Below are 26,110 nucleotides of genomic sequence, written 5' to 3' on the forward strand. Positions count from 1 at the left end.
CATTGGGCCCTTCTAGCCTGGGAAAGCAAGAGTAGAAACCAGGGGATGTGCCCAGGCAGAGGAGAGCTCAGAGGGACCCTTGAGGAAAGCTAGTCCCTGCTCCAGACAGCCCCTGAGCCGGCGGGCCCGGCCTTATCCCCTTCTCCAGACAGGGGCCCTGTGGAGGCGGCGGCAGCGCCGCGCTACCGGCGGGAAAAGGCGCCGGATCTCCACAGGAACCCCAGCCCCGTCCTGCCCGCCGCGGAGATACCGGCCGGCTTCGCCTGCCCACAGAGCCAGCTCAAACCCGCGGCTGAGGGGAGCGGCTGCCGCCAGGCCCCAGGCGTGCCAGGCAGCGCTGTGCCCGGCGGGGACACCCGAGGACACGGGCGGGTGAGGGGACGGCACCCAGCCCCCCCATACAACATGGCGGACGGGGGCCGAGCGGGGGCTCTGCCACTCAGGCCGAGCGAGCCAATCAGATTCTGATGATGTCCGCCGGGGCGGGATTTGCCCTCCAGTTCGCATGCAGTTTCGGCCGCGGGGAGTTAGTCCCGGCCAGGGCGCGCGCAGCCGCGCGGAGGGATATGGCCAGCGGGGCGTGGTGAGGCAGTTCCGAGAAGTGACGCAAGCGGCGGGAATTTCCCGGTCGCCGCGTCCCGGGGTGGTTGCCATAGCCGGGCGGGAGTCGCTGTGGGGCCTCCGACACCGCCGCCGCGGTGGTCGGGCGTCGGAGGCAGCGGCGCGTGTCCCCCTCCCCCGGGTCTGCGCTGAGGTGATGGCAGCCGCCCCACCGGCCGACGCAGGGTAGGCACCCGCTTTACCGAACGTCGGGGCCGCCTCGCAGTCTCCTCAGCGGGGGACGGTTAGCGCACCCTCGTGCTGTCTCTCCCGAGTGTCCCGGACCGCAGAGGGGCCGTTTCCAGCCCCTTCCTCAGGAACGGGGACAGCCGGTGACCGAGGGGGAGGGCAGCCGAGCTGCCCCGGCCGGAACACCATGACGGCTTTTCTTCCAAATAAGACATTGGGAGTTGGGGAGGGTGGTTAAGCACCGGTGCCTTATTGATGCGGTTTACAGGATTGTAACCAAAGGATCTGCGTTTTGTCAGAATACTCTTTTTCAGGCAGCGTGTAAGATTGCAATGGAAACATTTATTACAGTAACAACATCCTAGCCCACTGAAACAGGACCGTTTCCAGCTCTCAAACACTCTCTTACTGGAAATAAACACGTATGTGGTGCGCCTGTAATCAGGAATCACCGGAGCTACCATGCAGCCTTACGTGATAACGGCTTTAACCTTTTTTTTTCTTCATTAATAAAGTGGAAGGTGACTTTTTGCTGGAGTATCCTTCCAGTCTGGAAATGCACAGCTCACCTTGTGTCAGTATTGCACCACGGCCGTCCTGTTTATTTTCTTACTCAATTTTATGGGGTTTTTTGCCTGTGTGACGTATTGCAAGCGCCGAAAGCCCAACCGCAGCTCCACGCTGAGCTTGCGTCCAGGGCACGAACCAGTGAACCTGTATGGTCTTTAAAACGCAGTTTCACCAGCGTGATTTCCTTTTCCTCTGCTGCTGCTGCGAAGCGTACAGCGCAGTGAGTTATTTTTCACTGTTTTAAAAACCTTTTGCAGTGGAAAATGCTGTAAAAAAATGAGTAAGGCAGCCCCCCGCCCCGTTCTCCTCCATCCGCAGCGCAGTCAGACCCGGGGCAGCTGCGGTGGAGCCGTTTCCTCCCCACGGGCCCACGCGTGTCCTCATTTCCTTCCTCGCTTGCCGAAGCGGATTTTCAGGCGGGGGACAGCTCACCCGAGGCGGCCACCGACGCCCGGGCGAGGTCCGCTCCCGGGGACAGCCAGCCGGGGCCGCGCCCGCCTCGTTCTCCTGCCCCAGCGATCGGGACGGGGCGGGTTCAGCCCCCGCACCGTTCGTTTCCAGGGAGCGGGGCAGCGCCGGCCGGCTCTCGGTCCCCGGGCCCCGCCGGGGCAGCAGCGATCGTTGGCGGGCGGGGCGGGCGGGGCGGGGCGGGGCGGGGCGGGGCGGGGCCGGCGGACTTTTTTTTCCCGGCGTGCCGCGCGCAGGCGCCGCGGTGTGCTGCGTCACAGCGCCGGGCCGCGCTAGTCTGTGCGTGGCCGGCTCCGGGTGCGGACGAGCTCCGCCATCATGGCCTCCTCCGCCACACACCCGGCCCCCCCCGCTGCCGCCGCTGCCGCCACCACCGTTGCCGCCCCGCCGGCTCCCGCCCCCCCGGGCATCCTCATCGGCGACCGGCTCTACTCGGAGGTGTCGCTCACCATCGACCATTCGCTGATCCCCGAGGAGCGCCTCTCGCCCACTCCCTCCATGCAGGACGGCCTGGACCTGCAGTGCGAGACCGACCTGCGCATCCTGGGCTGCGAGCTCATCCAGGCGGCCGGCATCCTCCTCCGCCTGCCGCAGGTGGGTGCGCGTCCCGGCGCCTTGCCGGGGCGGTCAGGCCGCGGCGGGGGGGAAGGAGGGAGGGCGCCGCCATTGTGGCGCGGCGGGAAGGGCGTGTGAGGCGGCCGCGCGGGGGGGCGGCGGCGCCAGCTGGTGCCTGACACAAAATGGCGGCGGCGGCTGGGCCCGGTGACTGACTCCCGCTCCCTCTTCTTCCTCCCTCCTTTTGCCTTCGTAGGTGGCGATGGCGACGGGACAGGTGCTGTTTCATCGGTTCTTCTATTCGAAGTCGTTCGTCAAGCACAGCTTCGAGGTGAGCGCGGCACGGCCTGGCGGGGAAGCGAGGGCAGGTGGGGGGGGCGCGGAAGGGGGGAGGAGGAGGAGCGCGCTAGGCGCTGTTCTGGGCGACCAGCGAATTTGGCCAGCCACACGCCAAACAGGCTGCTCTCCTCGAGCCTTTAGGCCACGAGTTTTTTTTAGTTGTATAACTCGAGTCTTATCGGGGTTAAAAATCATTTCCTTACGGAAACGGGGCTTCCTTTCAGATTGTTGCTATGGCCTGCATCAATCTCGCATCCAAAATCGAAGAGGCGCCTCGTCGTATAAGGGACGTGATCAATGTATTTCATCATTTGCGTCAGTTAAGAGCAAAAAGGTAAGATTAGCTTCGTTATGAACATAAGCATCTGTTGTCACTAATGTACACTGCAGTTTTCAATTCACAGTATTTTTCCAGGCTAAGTTCAACGACGTAAAATTGAGAAGGGAGAGCTCATTGGCTGCTATGTAGGCAGTACAGTTCAATGCTGACTTCTTCTACCGTTACTTTTGATTACTTGGTAGACCCGTTTTCGTTATTTGTATAGCTACAAGTCATGAGTATTGTTTCTAGCTTTAGGTCTGTGGTTGTAGTTTTAGGTTTATTGCTAATTGGTTTTTGGTGTGTTGTAGTTCTCGAAAGGTAGTCTTAGGTATGAGTAGCTAATTAGTGGGCTGCTGCATATTCTCCAGACTTTTAACCATGTTCAGTAGTCTTAATGCTTTCATCTTGTCAGTATGTAGCTGTCTAACTGTGGTTATGGTGTCAATAAAGTATCAGTTAACTAAAGGTGAAAGCTGAACTCTTCCCAGTGATGATAGTATTACCTTTTAGAAAAAAAAACAATTTTAGAAAGTACCTGGGAAAAAATATGGTTTAGCCTACAGTGTTTGCAGCTTTAATGACGCCACTTCAACAAGGAATGTGTAATTGAGTCTTGGAAGCTGAAGGCGTCTTTGATTGCCAAAAATGAGACTTGTGTTTTTCATGGTACCGTGTGCTTGTGTCGGTGAAGTTGGAGTGTAAGCTTACCTGATCTGTGTGCAGATCTGGATAATTGTCTGCTCAAGTTGTAGAGCTGCTCTCAGTTGTGAGTGCCTAATGCTGCTTTTTTGCGTGTAAAGCCATGTATGTTTTCGTGTGTAAAGCAAATTGACTTGATTGGAAGGAACAAGGAATGGTTGAAGGAAAGGAGTTTTCTAAGTTGCTATTAAATGCAAAATTTCTTTAACTCTGTCATGCAGCAGAATTGTGGTCTGTGAGATTGGAGACGTCAGCTGTGATGAAGTAGCTTTACTTTTAGTGGCTGATTGCTTGAAGTGTAAGGTAGTCCATAGTTACAAAAGGATTTTGTTTTCAGCTAGATTCTTAAATTCACACTTTCATTTCTAGGCTCTGTATCACCAAGTTACAGCAGCAATTTAAACTTTAGTGTTGTGTCACCTTTTCTGAGAAGTAGAGTAGAAATCCCTTAGGGAAACCGGCTGTTTCTTGGTGTATTTATCCTGGTTATGCTTCTGTTGCATCTAAAACTTCTGCTTTTACTGCCTTGTGCTCATGTTTTCCTAGTTAGTTTTAGATAAGAGTGATTCAGTGTTATACTTCGGAATTTAGCTTTGTGTTTTTGTTTTTTTTTTTTTTAAAGTTATCCCTGATGGCCCTGAGAGAGTTCTGTGAAGTTATGCTGAATGTGAATTCGGTGGTATTGTTTCTTACCACAGTTACGATAAGGGAGTCTGGTTATTGGAATTATTGAAGCTGGTTCAGTGATTCTTAATGTTTTGGCCTTGATCCAGACAGTGAAGGTTAATTAATCATATGCAATGCTTTTCTTTGCAATGAGAATATAAATTAGGTGTTTCTTTGTGCTGTGCGAAGGATCAGAGAAACTGAACTTAACCTGTGAACTTAAATCTTTCCAGCTAGCCTGTTCCAAATCAGAATGTCACTTGTGCATGTTACATGGTGTCTAAAATGCATCATGTCGAGAGAAATCGTGCACTTCTACCCATTATTTTCTGGAGAAATGGGTATTGTTGCTCTGAGATTCTGAGTGAATCTGCATGAAATAAATCTTAAAAATGCTGAAGTCTGACATTCAGGCTTGCCTGTTTTTTTTTCTTTTTTTCTTTTTTTTAACAAGCAGGATGTAAACATTTTTCTGTACTTTTTACAAGATTACAATTACATAATCTGTACACGTTATTAACTTCAACTCTTTTTTCCCTTGCAACCGACTATACAGCGACCAGCTACATTTACCAAAGCCTGGGTGATGTGGAGTGGTACATAAAGATGAAGCTGTCGTCATGGCAACAGTGAGTGAAGTATCGAAAATCCCCAAGGAGAAGCCAGTGCTCTGAGAATAGGTCACTGGAATCGGGGGACTAACAGGTTGGCCGCTGGTGAACCATTTGGAAGAACTCCTGTATCTTGTTATAAGCTTTTTTCTTTGCTGTCCAGGTTTTTAGAATACTAGCTTAATCTTTTTTTTTTATCTGAAGCTAACACTTAGGCTGTAGTTAGTTTCTCACACACAACCCAGAACTGAAACAATCAGTTAGGCTGCTGTACTTTCTTTTCACCTCTAGTCTAGTATTTCTGTTAACTGAAGCTCTTAACCTGCACATGAAGTTTGAGTAGTTTGAGTAGGCTTGCTTTCTTTCTTAAACCGTTTTGGGTTCTTAGTTCCACTTTCTGGCTCTGTATAATTGCAGTTTGAATTCATAGTAAAACATGCCTTCACAAGGATACGGAAGTCTTGAATTTGTAAAGCTATTTATATAAATTATTATGTAAGCAGTCCCTTATATGTACCTGTTTGCAGAACTGGGAATTGCATTGGAATTTTCTTTTTGTAAGACCTGTAGTCAACTGAGTTACTGCTAGGTGGTATTTCTATTATTGAGAAGTAAGAAAAAGCTAAAAAAGTGTTTTGGACAAGCATATTTTCTTTTGGATCTTTCACGAGCATATGTCATGTAGTACTGCATGTAAAAAATGTTTGTGTGCATGGAGAAAAGCTCGTATTATGAAAATACTGCTTTTTAAAAAATTGTGTGCTGAAACATCTGTGTTCTGAGTGAAGTGCAACAATTGTTTAACATGTAGAATGTAGTTTGAAGTTGATTTTATTTATCTTCAATGTGCCTGAAAGCTGCAGAAGGTCCTAATGAGACTGGAACCAAATGCGACTCCTGTCATGATGTAATCTCACAAATGTTGGTTTGAGATGCTCAGTCAGCTGTTCCTTACTTCTGTTGCAGCAAACAGGTTCATGCAGGTGTGTTGGAAGTGGCCTGTATTAATAATACACACTACTTAGTGTTCTTCAAACTGTTCTATACATCTACGGTGCTTGTATTTACCATGTTGGAGACAAATACAGAACTCTCTTCTCAACTGGCATAAGAGAGATCTGGTCTTTGAAACGAGATGCTGATGTTATGCTGTACTTGTCAGAAGTACTTTTTGCATTATGAACAAAAATACATGCAGGGCACTTTTCCTCCAAAACACTAGACATTCCAAAGACCTCAAACTTTAATATTACATCAAATGAAGCTGTAGCTGTGTCGAGAACTTAGGTTTCATGTGTCAGAGGGATTTTAAAAAAGGATATTTGTAATTTATTTATTGTTACAAACACATTACAGTGTGTGTTAATCTTTTGGGTTGTTACGCAATCTCTAAATCCCGACGAAGTTTTGCGACTAAGTGTTGGATTGAGTTTCCAGAACGGGCACTGTGTGCTCTCTGTTCTTAAGTCTAAAGTCTTGCCTGGAGCTCTAGTGCTGATCTGTAAGAACAGATTCAAAGTAAGAATTTGTAATACTATTTGGCTATATAGGGCTTGAGGCTTATATTTTATATATAAGCTTATAAATTGTTTTTCTCTGGTTTGTTACTTGGATCTAAAATGATCACTTCTTGGACTGAGAACTAAGTGCAGCAAATGCAGTAGCAAAGTTCCTCTTTTTTCTTTTCTCAGTAGGAAAGCTAAGAAGTTTTCCAGCGCATATCAACACTTTGGAGTTTATGGCAAAAGTACTAAATTGGTAAATGTTAATACAGTGGGGAGCCTGACTTTTGCCAGTAATAAGGTGCAGTAAAGTCTTCTGCAGATCTTTATTTTTGCGTAAGTGGATAAAAGGCTGCATTTGTCTTTCTATTTCTGGAAATACTGTCTGGATAAACTGACGTTTTTCATGGCTTCCTTAGATATGTAGATCTCTAGAACTTGTGTGTCATAAGTGACCGGAGTAACGTGGGACAACAGAGAAAAGCACACTTTCGAGCGTCTTAATTTTGAGTTTCCTGTTGCTTTGCTGTTGAACATGTACAACCAAAGTATGAACGGTTTGTGCTGATCCTATGGCCCTGTAGAAGAACAGTGAAAACTTAAAATGCAGTAAGGCTCACAGTCTTCCCTGTTGCACTTCTAGCTACCTTGTTGTGTTTTCATAATACTGACTTCTTACATAGCTTTAAGAGAATGCAAAGACATGTGGAAGATAGTAATCCTATGGCAGGTTGTTGGATGATCCCATGCAGTTATGTTGTCCCGCTGTTGATTTTTTTTTTTTAGACTGGAAGTCATAGCTGCCCTAACGGTTTCATCCAAGATTTGTCACCTCTGATGAAGTGTTCTTCTAACAAGATAAGCTGAGCCTGGACACCTAAACTCGCTCTGAATGATGCCTTGCAGATCCTGTTAATGCCAGTGATCTCTAGATAAAGTTGTGTAAAGCAATATTGAAGAAATGTTATTATAAAACCCAGTATAGTTAGTTGAAATCAATGGAAAGTGAATCAGTTTCACTGGTTTGAAGAACTTCAGCTTGGTTCTTCCAGTCTCCCCCTCCAGAGCATTGTGTTCAGACAGCCTTTGTAGTGTTTGTTCAGATGAAATCATAGCCTCTCTACTGAAGTATTAACTTAAAGAAACTTTAAAAGTTTTTCTCTTCTAGTTAATTTATGAAAAAAAATACATATTCTGACTGGGTCATATTTAGAGTAGCTGAAATCACACACTTTGTAAACTTGCCCTGATGAGTGAGAGCTACCCTTAACTAGAGAAGATACTTTTATGTAACATGGAAAACGTTGCATTTTTTTTTTTAGGAGACAGAAGTAGTAAGGCTTGTACTTGAATTGTAGGTCCTTCTTGGCACCAAGAAGCTGCAGTAGTTCATTTCAAAGCTCCTGGGAGCTGCTTCTCAGCCCCGTGGGAAGAGCAGGGGGAGCTCACGCTTCAAGTGCCTGGTTGTACAACGTGATGCTTTTATTAGTGAAGTGGATGGCTTGTTGTATCCTTCGACCAATGGTAATAAGCATCCTTCCAGGTGACTGCCAAAGTCTTAGCATAAATTGTGGATTATTGAAGTTGGGAAGCCCTTCGGCTAGCCTTGTAATTAAATTGACCCTTTGTTCCTGGGGTGGAAACCGAGGTTTTTTGAGGATTTTTTCTACTCTTTGACCTATCAGGAAAGAGAAGTGTGATCCACTTGATCCACTTGCATAGAATCAAAAAAGACAAGTTAGTAGTGAAATATTTTGTCTGATAAAACAGAAGCTGTGTTTTGAATCCACTTCATGTTACTTTTTTTTTCTTTTGAACGTATTGTAAAATAAATTTGTCACCGGTCCTTGGGGTGTTCTAGGTTTATCATGTAAACAGACTGTGGTTTATTTGAGCGTAGTTAGTTGTAAATCCATTCTTCTGCGTTGGAAAGCATGTGGAATACGTGAGGCATATTACAAACAGTGAAAAAGCTGGTCTGTCTTTAGGAGGAAGTGGATTAAAATACACAGTGTGGAATGTTGAAAGGTCAAGTCTAAGCACGGACAAAGAAAAGAATACAAAATGGAGTATGATGCTAGCGCATACAGCAAGTTATTTTAGTTAAAAATTTAAAAATAATGGAGAGTTCAGGTGTTGGATTTGGAAGGAATTAGGACTTGACAGTGCTGGATTTAAGAATCTTTCTTTGTGAAATGAGCTCTTGTTTTGCAAATGCAAATAGCAGAATTGACATGATACCCACATTTCAGAGGTTAAATTCTTTGCCTTACTAGGGTTTTCATATATCACAGTAGAAGGGTCGTCTTGTTCTCTGAAGATGTCTTCCAGTGCATAGGAAACTGCAATTTACAAAGTACAAGCTTGCTACTTTAATATCAGTAAAAAAGCGTGTTCTAGCTTACTTCTGCTTTGAAGTCCTACCTAGGAAAGGTAGCTGTATCACACTCCTTCCGCCACCTCTGTCATGAAGTGTAAAGGTTCTTTGCGATCTTCACTGTAAAGTTGACTTCCGTTCCAGCAGCTGGACCAGCATAGTTTGCATACACAGTAGCAAAAGATTTTTTTTTTTCCTCTTGGCCATTTAATCTGTAGCTACTCAAAAAGCAGAAACTAAACTAGTTTATCTAAACTTGGACAGCACAAGATTAATGCTTAAACTTGCTTGCAGGAGTTGAAAACCGGTTTCTGTTGCCATTAGTTGGTTGGAAGGGAAAACAGAGATGCTGCTATTTTTGGATATGCAAAACAGTTTTGATTTTATTTCTTGCAAACTATAGGACTCCAAGCCCCCTGATACTTGATCAGAACTACATAAACACCAAAAATCAAGTAATCAAAGCAGAAAGGAGGGTACTGAAGGAGTTGGGATTTTGTGTTCATGTCAAGCATCCACATAAGGTGAGTTATCAAAAATAATATGATTATGAATATTATTCCACCTTGATGTGAGCTGTGGGACGAGAAACGCAGGTGTAAAAATGACCTGATTTCTTCTCTTTATTCCTTAGTAGTTATCATTAGTACTTTTGCTAGAGTGCTTGGGCACATAGTCATACTGACTTCGGTAGAAATTGCTTCCTTGGGAAATATTAAAGGTGACTGGTCTTGAAAATCATAGAAAAGCAGTAAAATAAAGAATTGTCTGAACATGGTTGGATGACGTGAGCTTACAGTGTATGCTTAGGAAAGGAGAGACCATTGTTTTGGAATACTGTTTGGCTATACGTAGTTACTTCTTAATGTTGGTTTATATGTTAAAACTGAGTCTGTTTTTTTTCCCCCCCTCCCCCTTATTCCTCAGATCATTGTTATGTATTTACAAGTCTTAGAATGTGAACGTAATCAAACCCTGGTACAGACAGCCTGGTAAGTTGTTATTTTCCATTCTTTTCCTAGCCAGGAAAATAGTAGCAGAAATAACAAGCCTGATGATCCATATGCAAAGCAATGAGGTATAAGTTATTACACAAATACATACTTTTAAAATATTTTAGTGCTTGTTTCTGCTTACTATTTTCATGGCTTGATTCCACGATAGTAATGGAGAACTCAATTTAACTTTGTTCTTTTTTCTACTCTTTAATTAAAGGGTAGTCCATGATGGTAAGTCATAGAGCTCTGCCCTCTGCACCTCAGCCCATGACCTGGGGATGGCCTGTTTGGCTGCCCTTCTCTCCAGCCAACCCAGTGCAAGCTCTCATCCGAGATTCACTGAAGTGGTCCATATCCATCGGGCAGCATCTTCTAGTTCTGTCTGGGTGTCGAAAGGATTTGTATATTTGCTTTTAGAAGTAACTGTTAAAAATGTTGCTAAATGTATTTGTTGCCTAGCTACTGTATACTGTAGTGTATTTAAAGGGCACATGGGGTAGGCTTTCTGCCAACATTTATGTGGTTGATTTAGCATTTGGCTAAACTTGACTTCAAAAAAGAAAATTACAGTGCATGCAGCATGTTCACTTAGAAGCCATATTGGGCATGGTTTTCTATAGAGTCAATACTTACTGACTGCTGTTCGTTTCTCTCCTGTAGCTCAGTAACTTAGAAAATCGATGGAGGTCTCTGCTATTTAAATGTATCTCTGGGCATGTATTGCTTGGCAGCGCCACTGTGGTGGAAGAAGAGTAGCTTAGTGAAGTGAGAGACCCATTATTAACTTGCAGGTCTTTTTCCAACACTCAGTGAGCAAATTGGATGCTTCTCTCTCTGGATGAAGTTATGTGACTCAAGGCACACATAGGATTTAAATGCAATGCTTTATGAACTTTATAGGTTGCATCTAGCCTCTGGAAAATGGTAGGTTAAAACTATACCATGCTTTCATGCTTGCATTTGAGTTTTAAGCATATTGATTTTTAAATACAAGAACATTGGTTTAAAGCAAACAGCTGGACAGGTAAAAAGTACTTGTTAGATTGTTAACTGAATGGACACTTCATGGTGTAACTCAACGTACCTACCTAGGAAGTAGCCATTACATACTATTACTTGCATTGGGGTTTCAAAACAATGGCAATGGTGCAAACTTTGTTACAGAAGTAACAAATGTAAACATCAAATACAATGGTTCAAAAGAAACTAAGTGTTTAATATAATAACAGAAAAAATAATAAAGTCAATTGAGTCTCCAGTATTGTTATTCTCTAAATAAAAAGACGTAAAGCTGAGATCTAACCTTTCATAAATTTTCTTTTTTTTTTTTTTTTTAGGAATTACATGAATGACAGCCTTCGAACAAATGTGTTTGTTCGCTTTCAGCCAGAGACCATAGCATGTGCTTGCATTTATCTCGCTGCTAGAGCTCTGCAGGTGAGTGTTCATCTGTCTTTAGTTAGTTTTGCCTTTTCTTGCTAGTAATTTGGTTTCAAGAAAATTAATGAAAATATTTAAAACAAAAGCTTGGTCTCTAATCTCTATTATTAAGCTTTCAGTTGTTTTATTTTCAGATTCCACTACCTACCCGTCCTCACTGGTTCTTGCTCTTTGGCACCACAGAAGAGGAGATTCAGGAGATATGTTTAACAACGCTTAAGCTCTATACCAGAAAGAAGGTAACTTTGAGACGTTTGTTTTTCCTGCGCAGTGTTCAGTGCAGCTTGAGCTGTCTCATGGTTGTCTTAAGTGTGTTTGGGAACACCTGCATACAAATCTACTCATTGGGTAGGCTCTGCTGTGTGGCTTCTCCTGAGGGGAGTGTGAGAACGAATTATGGAAGTTAGTCACATTACTGGACAGATGATTAAAAGATAATTGAGTATTTTTCAGAAATGAGATGAAAATAGGAATTCAGATTCTTACCACATTTTTACTTTAACAGCCCAATTATGAATTCCTGGATAAAGAAGTAGAAAAGAGGAAAATGGCACTACAGGAAGCTAAACTGAAAGCAAAAGGTTTAAATCCGGATGGAACTCCAGCACTCTCAACACTGGGTGGCTTTTCTCCTGCATCCAAACCATGTAAGTTTTCGGAACAGAAACTTGCATAATGCTACTTGATAAGTCTTCTAAATCCATGTCGCAAGGTGTTCAAAAAAATGCAGGTTTGCTTCTTGACCTGTTAGACAATTTAGGCTTTCTCACAGAAGTAAGCAAGACAAATCTTTCTTTTTTTAAAACACAAATTTTAAAACCAGCTTCAGTACCTTGAAATAGCAGATCAAAGGGAAACGGGATGCCTTACTCCATACTTCCACAGATGGGAGAGTGATATGTTAATAATATGCACCCTTGAGATAATTATGTTATGAAAATGTCTAGACCCAGGAGTTTGTTGTATATTACTGTGTTGTGAAGAGAGACTCTCTGGATTTAATCTGTTGGGGGGGTGTTGCAATAGCCTTCATGGTTCCTTTTGCAGCAGGTATCTGAAAATTGCTTTTCTTTAATGTAGCTGTTCAAGTGCAGTGAAGGAAGACAGCTTGCCGTCAGGAAACGGAGAAGGGCAGGTCACAGTGCTGTCTTGGCATTAGAGTGAATAAATTGTTGTAACGCGTATCTTGAACCGGCCAATAAATCTGTCTGAACTCTAATGATGCAGAGAACAGACAGTTTTGTCTTAGTGCTTTTACCTCTTAATGCTGCTATTGATCTGTAAACTACCAACAAAATGTAAAGGCTATCATGAGTATTGGTCCAGTGATGGTGGGTAAAGACCCTTGTGTGCTACATGGCCTCTTCAGGAACTTAAGAACATATTCTGAGAAAGCAATATTTGTAGCAGTTATTCCTCCTTAAGAACAATACATCTGAGTTTCCAGAGGTCTTTGAGCTGGCAAGTGTAAATTTCTCACTAAACAATGAAAGCTTTTTCTTATTTCTGTGAAGTGGGATCCTAGGTTAGAAGAGTTTGAGTGAAAGCAGGACCTCTGGTGGGGTTTTGGAAGACTTCTTACTAGCTAACAAACTGAGGGAAAGCTTCTGACAGAATTCTGCCTTTCTCTATTTTTACATGAAACCTCTGAACCCTATTGAGCTAGGAAGCTGCAGTGTAAGTCATAATGCAGCACCTCTGCTTTACTGTCAGCAGGCCAGATAAAAATGCATCGTTCTTGCGTAGTAGTCCTTCTGTGAAAAGGTGAATCCATCTCTGGGCTGTATCAGCTGACTGTAGGGACAGATTGACTTCTAAACTAAATGTTATTCATTATATTTGTATCACTAATATAAAAATGAAATCTGATTTTGCTGTTCAGTCTTAATTCTTTCTATAGTATTGGAAATTAACTGTCAAGGTAACAATTTAAGTTATGCATTTGTGGGCCATAAGGGCAGCCTTTATTTTGTACCCCTTGGGCCCTGGTGGGCGAAATCTCAGATGAGCCTGGCTGCTTGGCTTGAAGGTCACAGTGTTCTTCTCCCCCCCACCGGCAGTTGGCTTTAAACTACTATGCATCTCCCCACGGGCATTGCACTCCAGTGTTCTCTTCTAGGACTATACTATAAATGGAAAGATGGAATGAAATAGTAGCTATTGAGTTCATATTTACATTTTGTGCTAATATCGGTAGCAGTGTGTAAAGGATAAAATATGTTTATTACAAAGTCTATGAATAAAAACCTAATTTTGAATTTAAATTTAATTCTTAGCTTCCCCGAGAGAAGTAAAAACTGAAGAGAAGACTCCAGTATCTCTGAATACCAAAACCATTAAAAAAGAGCCAGAAGAGAGGCAGCAAGCTTCAAAGAGCCCTTACAATGGGTAGGTAAAAATCTCTTCCTGATGAAGAGAAGACTTCTGCAAAAACGGTTTCTTCAGCTGAAGTACAGTGAACTACTTTTTGAGCTACTTTGTGGAAGTAATGAGTAGCTCAGAAGTGTCACCTTATTTTTTTTTTTCTCCCCCCCAAGCATGAGAAAAGAAAGCAAGAGAAGTAGAAGCAGCAGAAGTGCTAGTCGATCTAGGTCAAGAACAAAGTCAAGGTCTCGATCTCACACTCCTAGGCGGCAGTAAGTAGTGGATTTTTGTTTGGTCGGTGGGGGGTTGCAGGGAAGGGGCAGGGGTTTTTGGGGGGGTTGTCTTTTTCATCATAATTGGTTCTCTGGGATGTTTCAGCAGGGTTTTTCACTCCTAAGAAGTAGGGCCACTCCAAGTAGCTTGTAGGTGCTTAGCACAAGCTTCTAACTGCTGGCCAGCAAAAGTGTGAGAGTTGGGTCTGGCTTCAGGCTCTCAGTTCTTGACATGAAGCAATTCTGTTGGTAACTGTGCTGTTAATAGTTCAAGCTGTAAAAGCTTTGCTGTAAAATGGAAGCTTAAGACTATCCTAACTGCACGTGTACACGATGAGTCTATGATGGAGTGAGTGTAAGGTAGTCTTACCCTGTTTGATGATCTTCACAAGGAATCCGTTATAAATGAGAGCAGTCTCTCAGAACTCAGTCCTTGTTGAAGCAGCGAGAAGTGCTACAGGAGCCAGTTTCAAGTGTTCTGCCTTTCTTCCAAATGCGTGGGAGGATGTGTCTTCTGTCAGTGTTGCATGACTGGCCCTTCAGTACTCTGCCTCTCTTCTCTGACTGGGGAGGAGGGGGAACTGTGCGGGGTGATGCAGTGTTAGCTGCTGGCATTACGGATACATTTTTAAAGAATCTTCAGACTGGCATCCAAGTTGGAAACTGCCAACTTGGATCTCAATGAAGAGTTCCCCTAAGTATTGTTGACTCTCAAATCATTGAAGGAAAAAAGGCAAGAACCAATTTGCAATCTGGTGTTGAGGGGAAGATTCTTGACCAGGGCGAAAAATTATGGAAGGCGCTGCATTCTGGGTTTGGTTTTGGCTTTTTGTTTTCAAAGGAACTCAACTCAAAAGCACGTTCTGGGGCGGTCACTATCATTCATCAGTTATCCCTGTGGGAGAAATAGTCTCTGATTTCTTCCAGTAACTTGGAAGTTCCTAAGCATTGATTTATTTTTTTTTTTTATTTTCCTCCGTGTGGAAGACTTGTTTTAACTTTTTAACACTTTCCTGTAAGCTACAATAATAGGCGGAGCCTGTCTGGGACATACAGCTCAAGATCGAGAAGCAGGTCCCGCAGCCACAGTGGCAGCCCTCGCCGACACCACAATCACGGCTCGCCACACCTGAAGACCAAGCATAGCAGGGAAGAGTTGAAGAGTGCAAATAGACACGGTCACAAAAGGAAAAAATCTCGTTCGCGTTCGCAGAGCAAATCCAGGGATCATTCCGATGCTGCCAAGAAGCACAGGCACGAGCGGGGACACCACAGAGACCGGCGCGAGAGATCCCGCTCCTTCGAGAGATCTCACAAAGGCAAACACCATGGCAGCGGCCGGTCAGGACACAGCAGGCACAGGCGCTGAGGTTTGCACCTGCACCAGATTCTAGTTAAGCCTGTATATAATACAGTAAATGGACTCTTTATTTGAGAACAAAGGCACCGATTAGGATTTGATTAATTTAAACCCAATATCTGATTTTCTAAAACATGTAGAAGATTTTTCTTTTGGGAAAGAAACTGTTACCAACTTTTGCACATAATACCTTAGCAGTATCAGATTGATGGAAAACAACGATCAGGTTAAATTGTATGTATTAGAGTTGTGTATTGTTTATCGATATGAGAACTGGAGAATGGATTTCTGTAAAAAAGCAAAATGTACCTTATTTTTATACAAGTCAATTGCAGACACTTATATTTAAGTATAGTTATTTGTTTAAACGATGGTGGATACTTTCTTACACTGGTTTTAGTCTGCATGTGTTAAAAGATTTTTACAAGAAATAAAATATAAAGCTTTTTTTTTTACTGCCTGTTGTATGTCAGATATATTGAAACTGAACTTAATTTTCTTAAATGCTGTCACTTTGACCATTGCAGATTAACGGGACGTGTGGGATGTTGATGTGCTTCTATTGCAAATGAAAGCTTTAGAAGCTGGTGTCCTTCCCAGGGGAGGCAGCTGGGAAGCCAGCTCCCCTTCTGACAGAGGTGCAGCAGTTGGAATAACTGAGCATGGACTCTCAGCTGATGGGGGTGAAGCTGTGAAAGAGCTGCACTTCACCAGCTGCAGATGGGCTTCTGGTGCCCAGCTTTCCTCTCTGCTTCCCCCGGGGAGGTGGGGATTTCTTCCCTGCCCGTCTCCTGCAGCGGCTTCTGGCAGAAGCCGATGAGTTGCTGTTGTTGCTGTTCTCCTTTGGCCTGGTTGTGCTGCAAGTACAAAGCAGGACAAATGACAACACGCCTAGAGAGATCAGGCTTTGGGATTATTTCCCTTACTTCATTACTGCTGGCGGGACGATGGCAGTAGAGGGAAGGATCCTCTTGCAAGTGTAACGCTTACACAGCCTTTAGCTGAGCTCCCTGGGGCAAATCCGCCAGCAGAGCTGCCCCCCTGTGGCTGCGCTGCTGCCGCAGTTGGTTGAAGGGTCACACTGTCCTCTGGCTTAAACATGTCAGGTGTGCTGCTTTTGATTCCTTCTGTTGCTGCTCAGGTCATAACAAAATCTTAAGCCTAAGGGTGCTTGCTGTCCTTCCTTGCAAGCTTTAAGTGCTAACCTGGAGCCCCTTTGGGTGTGAAGACTGCTAATGCAGCTTAAAAAGGCGTTTGCTCTCCTGAAGTGCTTCTCACCTTCTGGCTGAAGGTGACCTGGCTGGGTACGTTCACCTGCAGTGTGGCAGAGGGCAAAGCTTGAGGCCAAACGGACTGAAACGGGTCCGGCGTCCTGTGCTACCCCAGGAGCAGGTGCCAGTCTCTGGCCACAAATTCTGCAGACCTCAAAAAGGAAAGAAAAAGTGTGGTTGAGCTAAAGCTTCACTGGTACATTCTTGTAAGCAGCTACCCAGCATCCTGCCAGGCCTGATCTACATCTGTTCTCTAGAAATAGAAAAAGTGAAGAGATTTTTTTGAAGAGGGAAAAGACAAATGTCTTCCTCTGTTTCTTGGTTACCTCTGTGTGTTTTTTTGATTTGCAGTAATGGTATTTCATGTGCTTGTTGCTTTCAGGAAAAATTATTTGTTGCTATGGAAATTAAGGTAGCTTTTTTCCTTAGATACAAGTATTTAGATAGTCTAAGGCAGTGATAAAAACCCGGTTTTGAAGTAGCAGCACAACTGGCTCAAGCTCTGTTGAACATCGGAGTTTGTGTATCGGAGCGAAACTTGAAGAGGGCTCAGCCTCTGTATTTGTGTGTGTGTAAGCACTAATTACCCTTCTGTGCTTCCAGTGCCCCTCGCTCCGGAGCTAAAGAGCAGAAGTTAACTTCCATGTAAAGCTGGAACATCTGGTGATGTGAAACGTCTAGACACCATCTGCTGCAGATTGCTTACACCGTGAGCGTGCAGTCAGCTAGCAAGAAGTTCAGTGTTGGTTCTTCCATGGGAAAAAAGATGTCTTCAGCCAGCTTTATGGATGGTGGCCTTAACCATGCAACGGCCTTGCCAACGACAGGCCATAAAATAAATGGTTTTGGTTACTGAAACAAAAGCAGCAGGTATTTCTCGAAGGGCAAGTATGTCGGGTCAGTGCTGTAAAGAGGAGAAGGTGTGCTGGGGGTCTGAGTGACAAGCAGCACAACTCGGGAGCGAGTTGCTTGTTTCCCAGGCGGTGGTCTGTGGTCCTTGGGTAGCAGGTGGAGCAGTCCGAAATGGTCCTGAAGGGCTGGAGCCCTCCTAATGTCCCATTACCTGGAGGACTTGTCAAGAAGAAAGCTTCTGGGCAAGCAACAGCTTAAATACGTGACAGTACGGTTACAGCTGGTGACCAGGCTGTACCCAGGAGCCAGCTGGGGCTGCTGAGCTGCCCTGGCCCCTGGGCACCCAGGGTCTGACCGTCCTGGCTCCGGCTGAGCCGCACCTGAGCAAGAGCTTCCCCGCCATTGCCTTATCCCATGGCCTTATCCCAAAGTCTCTTTGGCTTGATGAGACAGGAGGAAAGCTGCTCCCCCAGTCTTACTGTGCCATCGGCTGCAGCAGGGGACAAAAGCAGTGACAAAGTGAAGGTGCCAGCTTGCTCGCAGCAGTCAGTGTGCGCCACGCAGGTCGTGCTGGAAGGCTGAGGAACTGAGTGGTGTGCCGGGAGCGGATTGGCATCAGGGCCTCGCTCTGCTGTGTCGCACGCCAGCGCTAGGTCCAGAGTAACCATCAACACCACCCTGACGCATCAGCCAGAGCCTATTTTAAGGGAAGTGCTGCAGTATTTTTACAACTGGATCTCATATGTCTCTCCCAAGACTTTGAAGTGTCCTTATGTGTTCATTAAACTCCAAATCACAAAAATTAATCATTTGAAAGTGCTGTTTGACCTTTAAGCATCTATATCGACCTCCAGGAGTCGCTTGAGGCTGACTTGAGGCTACACTGATACATTTCAGTACTTGAGTATTTAAGGCTCGTTATTTTTAAATTCTTCACTGTCTTCCGCGTGCTTGAGTCACTTATGGGAACCCTTCATTAACTTATCTCTGAAGGATGTGGTGGCTTTGGTGACCCACCGTTGACATCCGAATGCAGAAGCGCCCGAGGCAGCAGTGCCTCAGTGCAGCTCCTGCCCACAGCCCGCTGCTCTGCCTTCGCTACGGACCCAGGCAGCCGCGCCTGGCGGCGGAGAGAGCAGAGAGATGTATTTGAGAAACGAGCCAGGGTTTGAGCCCCCTGCACAGATCTTTTGTTTCTGACCGAGCTCATTGTCATCTCCACGGGCTTTATTCTGCACAGCGGTATGTGGCACGTTTGCATAGTGAGACCGTGTTCAAACGTTTACCCTTCACAGTGGAAATGCTTTTATGGTAAAAACAGACTCTGTAATACCCACTGCTCGCTGAAACCCCACGTGCTGGTGGGAATGCAGTGGCTTTCCTGGCTGGGCGTGCCGCAGTACAGCACCCGTTTCCCTCTGCCCCATCCCTTTATGCCTGATTTACTGTGCTTGTTCTCTCACCAGCACGGATGGAAGTACCGGGACGCCAAAGAAGCCAGCGATGGAGCGAGCAGAGGAAGCGCAATGAAAGGTATTTCCAGTATTTTCGGCGATGGCTGTCTCCGGGGCACTGCCTGCTGCTGCTGCCAGCAGGCAGGAAGGTTGCTGGGGCTGCGCCGTCGTACCCAGATGGCCGCGGGCAAATGCTTGCTTAACGCCCACAGAGCGGACGCCATCCTGGCGAAGTGGCAGATGGCAGCCGTGGTGCGGCAGGAACAGGAGCTATGCATCGCCCCAAGCCACAGCCCTGCGGCTTGGACACGTCCAAAAAAAAATGGCTTTAACAGCAAGCGGCTGTGAAAGCCTCGAGCTGCCCAGGCTGATCTGCAACCCAAAGTGAAAGGAGACCATGGGAGAGCAAAGCAGGGTGTTAAGAAGAGCTTGGCAGGTAGGAGCTCGGGGATGGTAGTGACACCTGCCAGCGTCTGGGACGAAGTGTGGCACCCGCAGCGCTTGCCCCTGCTGCAGTGTGCTGCAATGGGGACAGTTTCCTGGGAAATAGAGTATTCCTGCATCGCCTGATGCTGCAGCCACTGTTAGAAATACTGTGATAGAAATAAGGTGCTGCCACCGAACCTTGAAAACCTGAGACCCCTAGAGAGACCCACAGGAACTGGTGGGAAATGTTCCAGCCGACTGGTTCTCCTTGGGCGCAGGGGTTTGGCTGGGTTGGTCTCGCCCTCAGAATTGCTTTTCCTCAGAAAAAGGATTTTGTTAAAATGTTTTGACTAATTTTTCAACAAAATGATGCAAATACTTCAAGTGAATAAATTCAAACTGTTGTGACTGTCCTTCACTTTCAGCTTTGTTACAGACGTTGGAAGGATGTACGTGGACCAAAAGCTTTGGATGGTTTGAGAAGGAAAAAAATAGTGAACAATTTAAGAATATTCTTGATGGAAATCAATCCAACGAGTACTCATCAGGGCTTTAGCCACCCCCAAAAACCACAGGTTAGTGGCAGCGGGCGCGGTGCTGTTAATGACAGCGATAAGGGTCCCTTTTCTGGGAAATCTTTCTGGGAAAGATGACCTTTCAGGTCACTGCTCCTGCCAGGAAAAGTTGGTGAAATCCATCATTTCACATCAGCCCAATCCGCAAGCTGCCAAGTCCACGGCTCTCCTGTCTGAGCTCCTTGTTGCTCTCCCTCCTCCAAAGCACAAGCTTGTTGCTTGCAAGCTCTTTGGGGCAGGAACCGAACCTGCTACGGCCGCCCTGTGCCCCGCGCTCCCCTTTCTGCAGTGGGGCCGGCGTGCACCCGCACAGCGCTCGGGTGTTGTCACAGCGGAGCACCGGTGATTACACCCCGCTTAGGAAAAAACACTTCTGTAAAGGAAGCAGCTTTCCATTCCCATCTCCTGCCTGGCCACAGCCCAGCGGGGCATTTTGGGAAAAAAAAAAAAAGTTGTTAAAATTAGAAAAGCTGGCCTGAAAAAAAAAGTCTTCATATTCCAGTGGAAGGAAAAAAAATTGCAAAAATTAGCATTTTGTCTCAGGAAAGAGAATCCCTCTTCACAGGTTTACTGGAGAGAACAAGGGGCTCACGACCACCCCTGCAGACGTCCTCTGGTTTGTCCCAGTCCCCCAAAGCTGGGCCCCCCCGGGATGCTGTGCACCCATCGGCTCCCAGGGCTGCTGCTGGCTGCTCCGCTGCCGTTCTGGGTTTTATTCTGTAGGTGGAAGTATTGCAAAGCGGACACGAGCATCCCTTTGCGTGCACCCACTCACGCATGCATGCACGCACATGCACGCACGCACGCAGAGGCTCTGCTGGAGCCGGGCTCATGCCGCGGTGCTGCTGAACGCACCAAAACGGACCAGAAGGAAAGGAGGGGACGGGTGCCCTGCCCCGGGGGCAGTGGCGGCTGAGCCCTGCGGGTGACACGGGCAGAGCAGCTCCAGCAGTCGGGGTCAAATGCTCAGATGAGCACCCGAAGTCAAGCTGCTGTGAGCAGCGGAGCTGCTGGCGGGTGGGCAGCCTTGAGGGAGGGCATCAACCACCAGATGAGTGAGATACCCCCCTATTGACCAGGTTAAGATCAGTGTAAAAGCATCCGCACGCAGCTCTGCAACAACTGAGGTGCACCGGCTTGAATTACCCCTAAAAGGCCAATGGCAGCCACAGCCATGGAAAGTCAATTAAGTTAAAATGGGGTTTACGCGCCGCAGCCCAAGCTCATTCAGGCTCCTGTACATGAGAAAACCTCCACATGAAGCCAATGAACGTCGACTTAATTACCCTGGTGGGCATCTCTCAGGTAAATATATATTTAAAGTGGTTTGAAGCAGGAGGTGATGGATTTAGGTTGCTTTGGGTCACGCTGGTTTAGAAGCTTAAAAGCTCCTGCAGATTTGCAGGAGTCAGGCGGAAAAGCCCTCCAAGGCGTCTCCGTATCCCACGGCCCTGCTGAGCTGCCGTTCCCATCGATTTCACTCGATGCACGTTGCGCAGCACAGTTCAACCTTGATGCATGCGCAGGCAGCAGATGAAGTCTGATGGGAATGACGGGCGTCATCGGAGCAGACACCCCCAGGGCAGGGATTTCAGATTGGCTTTACCAAATCGCACCTTTAGTTTTTCTGCTTCTGGCAAGAAGAGGGCCAAGGCTAAGCGCCCGCTGGCGCACGGCTGCTCGGAGCCTCCCGGAGCCCCTCGCCCATGGATGGGGCTGCGTGAGGGGGGCCATGTGGGGCTGTGTGTGGCTACGCTCACCACGCTCCTTCTGTTTCAACAATAATCAATTTGTCATCAAGTTTCAATTTGAAATCACACAGCGATCATCGCTGCTTCGTTCAGGCATCCTCCAAAATCACATCACAAGCGCAGGCACACAGGCGGTGATCCCTGAGGCTGATGGAGTCGCTGCAGTCAGTTAGTTACTGTACAAAGACAGAGCGCACGATACAATGAGAGGCTGCGTGCGAGATCTGATTAACGTATTAGTACAAATACTGCAGGAAAGCATTGACTGTTCAAACCAAGACACGTCCCATCGTTGTGCTCGGCTCGTCTGTGCCGTGGGGTGGCTGCCCACACCGGTGCCCGTGGGACGGCCGGGGGCTCCGGCCTTCCCGCAGCTCGAGGGTTTCTGTACACAGCTCCTGCTCACCCCAGCCGAAATTTTGCCCCCCGGATGCCCAGGTGAGAGTGGGGGTCTGGGGGGGCAAGGGCGTGAGCTTATGGCAAAGCACGAGGCGCGAGTCCCTTTGCCTTGATGTTAAAAAAAAATCATACATACGCTCTCTGCTGAGTCCTTGTGAAAGCAAAATACATCTGCAGGAGCGCGGACGTTTGGTGAGTAGGGCAAATGGCCTGAACTTGTCAGCTAATTGGAAGGCAAAATTCATACCCATTTTAGCTGTGTGCAACCTGTGCGGGCTCTGCCTGCTCTACAGACTGTGCCACTGCTGCTATGCCTGGCTTTAAGCCAACCTTTTTTTAATTTGGTAGGAAAAAACCATATACAACTGCAATTTGAGCCTTTTTCCCCCCGAGGTAAAAATTGTTCACTTAGCCGACTAAGTGCTAGGGCTTGCAGGGAGCCAAACAGCCCAAGTGCGCTTGCACAGAGCCAGCTGAGGGTGCGGGCACCGCGGCGTGGTGGGGATGCCAACCGGCACATCCTTCGCAAACAGCAGCCTGAAGCAGCTCCCGAGTGCCGTAAGCAAGCATTGATCAAAGAAATGATATTTACCCACCAACTATTGCACAGCTGCTGTGTAAATACCATAAGGGATTGACCAAGGCAGAATTATTAGGCTGATACTGCTGTTCCCTTCTGAGAGCCGTGATAGCCAAGTGAAAAACAATATCATGGAAAGAATAATTAAGTTCTCCTGTCTCCTGTGCGTTTTTGTGGTCTTACAAATCCCGTCGTTAAAGGGTTTCTCTCTGCTGCAGCAAACGTCCACGTGAGCGGGGCAGAGGCTGCGCCCGTTTGCCAAACCAGAGTTGATCCAGTTGAGGTAGGGCAGGTCCTGGGCAGCCGAGTGGCACGTGCCCTGTGCTGATAAGGAATCAAGGGAGGAAATCAATAGCAAAATGATCTTAAACCAAGTGAATCTACTTCAGGGCTTGCACAGATTCAAATACATCCATTCAGTGAAGCGGTGCAGCTCTCTAAAACACCTGCGTGCCTTGGGATCCTCAGGTTTGTATTGATTTCGGCGGGAGTTAGGTGCCCAATGCCTGTCACAGCCAGCTTTAAGTCCCACTTTAAAGTGGTGTAGAGGCTGAGGAGCTGAAGTGTGGTTCAAAGCCTGTAAGCTTTTATATGCCACAGGTTTGCCAACACCACCAAGCTGTGTGGTGCGGTCGACGCGCTGGAGGGAAGGGATGCCATCCAGAGGGACCTTGGCAGGCTGGAGAGGTGGGCCCGTGCGAACCTCATGAAGTTCAACGAGGCCAAGTGCAAGGTCCTGCACATGGGTCGGGGCAATCCCAAGCACAAATACAGGCTGGGCGGAGAATGGATCGAGAGCAGCCCTGAGAAGAAGGACTTGGGGGTGCTGGTTGATCAGAAGCTCAACATGACCCGGCAATGTGGGCTTGCAGCCCAGAAAGCCAACAGTGTCCTGGGCTGCATCAAAGCAGCGTGACCAGCAGGTCGAGGAAGGGGATGCTCCCCCTCTACTCTGCTCTCGTGAGACCCCACCTGCAGTACTGCGTCCAGCTCTGGGGCCCCCAACACAAGAAGGACATGGACCTGTTGGAGCGAGTCCAGAGGAGGCCACGAAGGTGATCAGAGGGCTGGAGCACCTCTCCTATGAAGACAGGCTGAGAGGGTTGGGGTTGTTCAGCCTGGAGAAGAGAAGGCTCCGGGGAGACCTTATAGCAGCCTTCAGTACCTGAAGAGGGCCTACAAGAAAGCTGGAGGGGGACTTTTTACAAGGGCATGTGGTGACAGGACAAGGGTAATGGCTTTAAACTGAAAGAGGGTAGATTTAGATTAGATATTGGGAAGAAATTCTTCACTATGAGGGTGGTGAGGCACTGGAACAGGTTGCCCAGAGAAGTTGTGGATGCCCCATCCCTGGAAGTGTTCAAGACCAGGTTGGATGGGGCTTTGAGCAACCTGGTCTAGTGGAGGTGTCCCTGCCCATGGCAGGGGGGTTGGAACTAGATGATCTTTAAGAACCATTCTATGATTTTGAAAAAAAAAAAAAAACAACCTTAAGCATCTTACTCCAACTGACGGTTTCCAAATTTACGCCCTGTGCTGAGAAGACACCTGGCCTGACGACACACGTAAGGCTGACAGAAGACTAAGGAGAACAAACTGGACCAGCGCTATCACAGGCGTCCCTTTCAAGAGAATAAAATACGTGCTCTCCGGGCGAAGAGCATCCTCCTGCCGCCCCCCGCGGGTGCCTCTCCGGGGACTCGGAGCCCTGGGCGAGCCCAGCCCCAAGCAAGCACTCTCGGTATTTCTTATTTTCATCCACAACAATTTTATAAACGAGTTGGTCGCTAAAGGATTATAGCACAGTAGTTTGCCATCAAGGAAACCGCAAGCAACAAACAAAGATGTTATCTCTAACATATGGTTCTTATTTGAGGAAATATGTCTAGTTACATTAATTGACACAATATGGCTTGGGGCTGTTTATTGTTTTATAACTACTCGTGGGTTCCCCTGGCAACAGCAAAGCCAACAACACAGATACCAGAGCTGAAAACACAAAGGCAGGACCGAACACCCTTCCCCTCCGCCCCGTGCACGTCCTCGACAGCCAAGTACAAGTGCTGGCCGCAGACGCTGGCAGGCGCTGACCTTGCAACTGTGCTTCGCCAGCGCTCCTCAGGCCAGCGAGCCATGTCGGGAAATGTGATCCCCATCCACCCTTTTCAAACCCCCACCATGTGTGAGAGCTTTTAAGAAGCTGTGCTCGGGGATTCCTGGGGTAACGGCCCCCGATGCCCCGCCGTACCTCCGCTTTAACCCCTGCCTGCGGGATGCTCTGCATCCCCTGGAAGCGGCGCTGGGCACGGGGACGCACTCAGAGCAAGTTCTCAGAGGCCGTGGTTCGCCCCAGCACACCCATGTGCACTACAGACAAGTGAGGTCCCGTTTTCAAGAGAGTTTAGGAAGCTGCCGGGTTTTTTGAAAGGTTGGCAAAAAAAGGGTTGGGTACCGAAAGGCAGAGAGGTGACTGGAGACTGAATCATAGAATAGAATCATAGAATCACAGAATCATAAAGGTTGGAAAAGACCTCTAAGATCATTGTGTCCAACCGTCAACCCACCACCACCATGCCCACTACACCATGTCCCTAAGGGCCTCATCTACACGTCTTTTAAATACCTCCAGGGACGGTGACTCCACCACTTCCCTGGGCAGCCTGTTCCAAGGCCTGACCACTCTTTCAGTAAAGAAATTTCTCTGGAGGGGCTTCCAGCTCCCTGGGAGCGGCTCCCAGCCGGACACGAGCTCCTGGGGTCCTCCCCGAACCCAGGCGCTGGGCCCTTTCCGCAGCCTCTGTACCTGCCAGCCTGCAGCTTTAGGTACTTCGTGAGCTTTACAAAATCTGCTGAGCGTCGATAGCGTTGTAGGTGTTTCAGGAAGAGGTGGGCACCAAAATACCTTTCGGGATCTGGGCCAAAAGCGATGTATTCCTTTGCACTGAAGTCCCGGTGGCTGGTAAGGGTGGCAGCTCTGCTCCTCCACGGGTGCCTCTACAAACGTCGCAGCTGCCCGTCGGCAGCCCCGCGCCCTGCAGCCCGTGTGGCGATGCCCAGCGCTGCGCAGGCAGGGTTCCTCACGGGATGGGTCTTGCTGTAGCCTTAAAATGAGCAGGATGAGGTCCCAGGGCGGGGCTGGAGAACTGAGTACCGTTCGTCATGTTCGGAGACGTGCCAGTAGCACTTCAGTGGCTGAAGGGAAAGTGGCAGCCGCGACGGCCTGGGCAGAGCTTTGGGCTTGGCTGGCTGCAGTCAGGGCTGCTTAATCCACATTTAGATACCAAAATTAAGTGGCCTGATATTCAGAAAAGCCGAGCAGCTGTAGCTTCCAGGGATTTCACTGAGCTCTGTGGGGAATATATTTCCGAAAACCAGTTCCTTTCATGTAGGTACCTAATAGGATCTGGGACCCTGGCTTTGGGAGTGAGACCCAAATATTTTTGATTCCTGCGTGGCAAGTGAAGGGAGGG

The 26,110-nt window shown here is 47.3% G+C and overlaps 1 protein-coding gene across 15 annotated transcripts; it reads left to right on the plus strand.

Annotated features, from left to right (window-relative positions):
• The first annotated feature begins 2,060 nt into the window (after positions 1 to 2,060).
• Positions 2,061 to 24,128, plus strand: CCNL1 (cyclin L1). 15 transcript variants are annotated; one of them, XR_012674718.1, is made up of 18 exons: positions 2,076 to 2,421; positions 2,639 to 2,713; positions 2,946 to 3,055; positions 9,302 to 9,422; positions 9,826 to 9,890; positions 11,234 to 11,333; positions 11,471 to 11,575; positions 11,842 to 11,983; positions 13,613 to 13,724; positions 13,874 to 13,972; positions 14,993 to 15,342; positions 15,860 to 16,799; positions 17,207 to 18,697; positions 18,922 to 18,988; positions 19,122 to 19,345; positions 19,761 to 19,910; positions 20,990 to 21,215; positions 21,916 to 24,128. XR_012674718.1 is itself a non-coding variant. In XM_075157507.1 (11 exons), the coding sequence occupies exons 1-11, from the start codon at positions 2,146 to 2,148 to the stop codon at positions 15,339 to 15,341; spliced, it is 1,554 nt and encodes a 517-aa protein (XP_075013608.1). In that variant the 5' UTR covers positions 2,061 to 2,145; the 3' UTR covers positions 15,342 to 15,787. The 15 variants fall into 15 exon arrangements, 1 of the variants encoding a protein (XP_075013608.1); XR_012674726.1 differs by having other exon boundaries at positions 17,207 to 17,473; XR_012674717.1 differs by having other exon boundaries at positions 17,207 to 18,988.
• The last annotated feature ends 1,982 nt before the right edge of the window (positions 24,129 to 26,110 follow it).

Source organism: Calonectris borealis, chromosome 9 (assembly GCF_964195595.1).
Source record: "Calonectris borealis chromosome 9, bCalBor7.hap1.2, whole genome shotgun sequence".
Taxonomy (NCBI): Eukaryota; Metazoa; Chordata; class Aves; order Procellariiformes; family Procellariidae; genus Calonectris; species Calonectris borealis.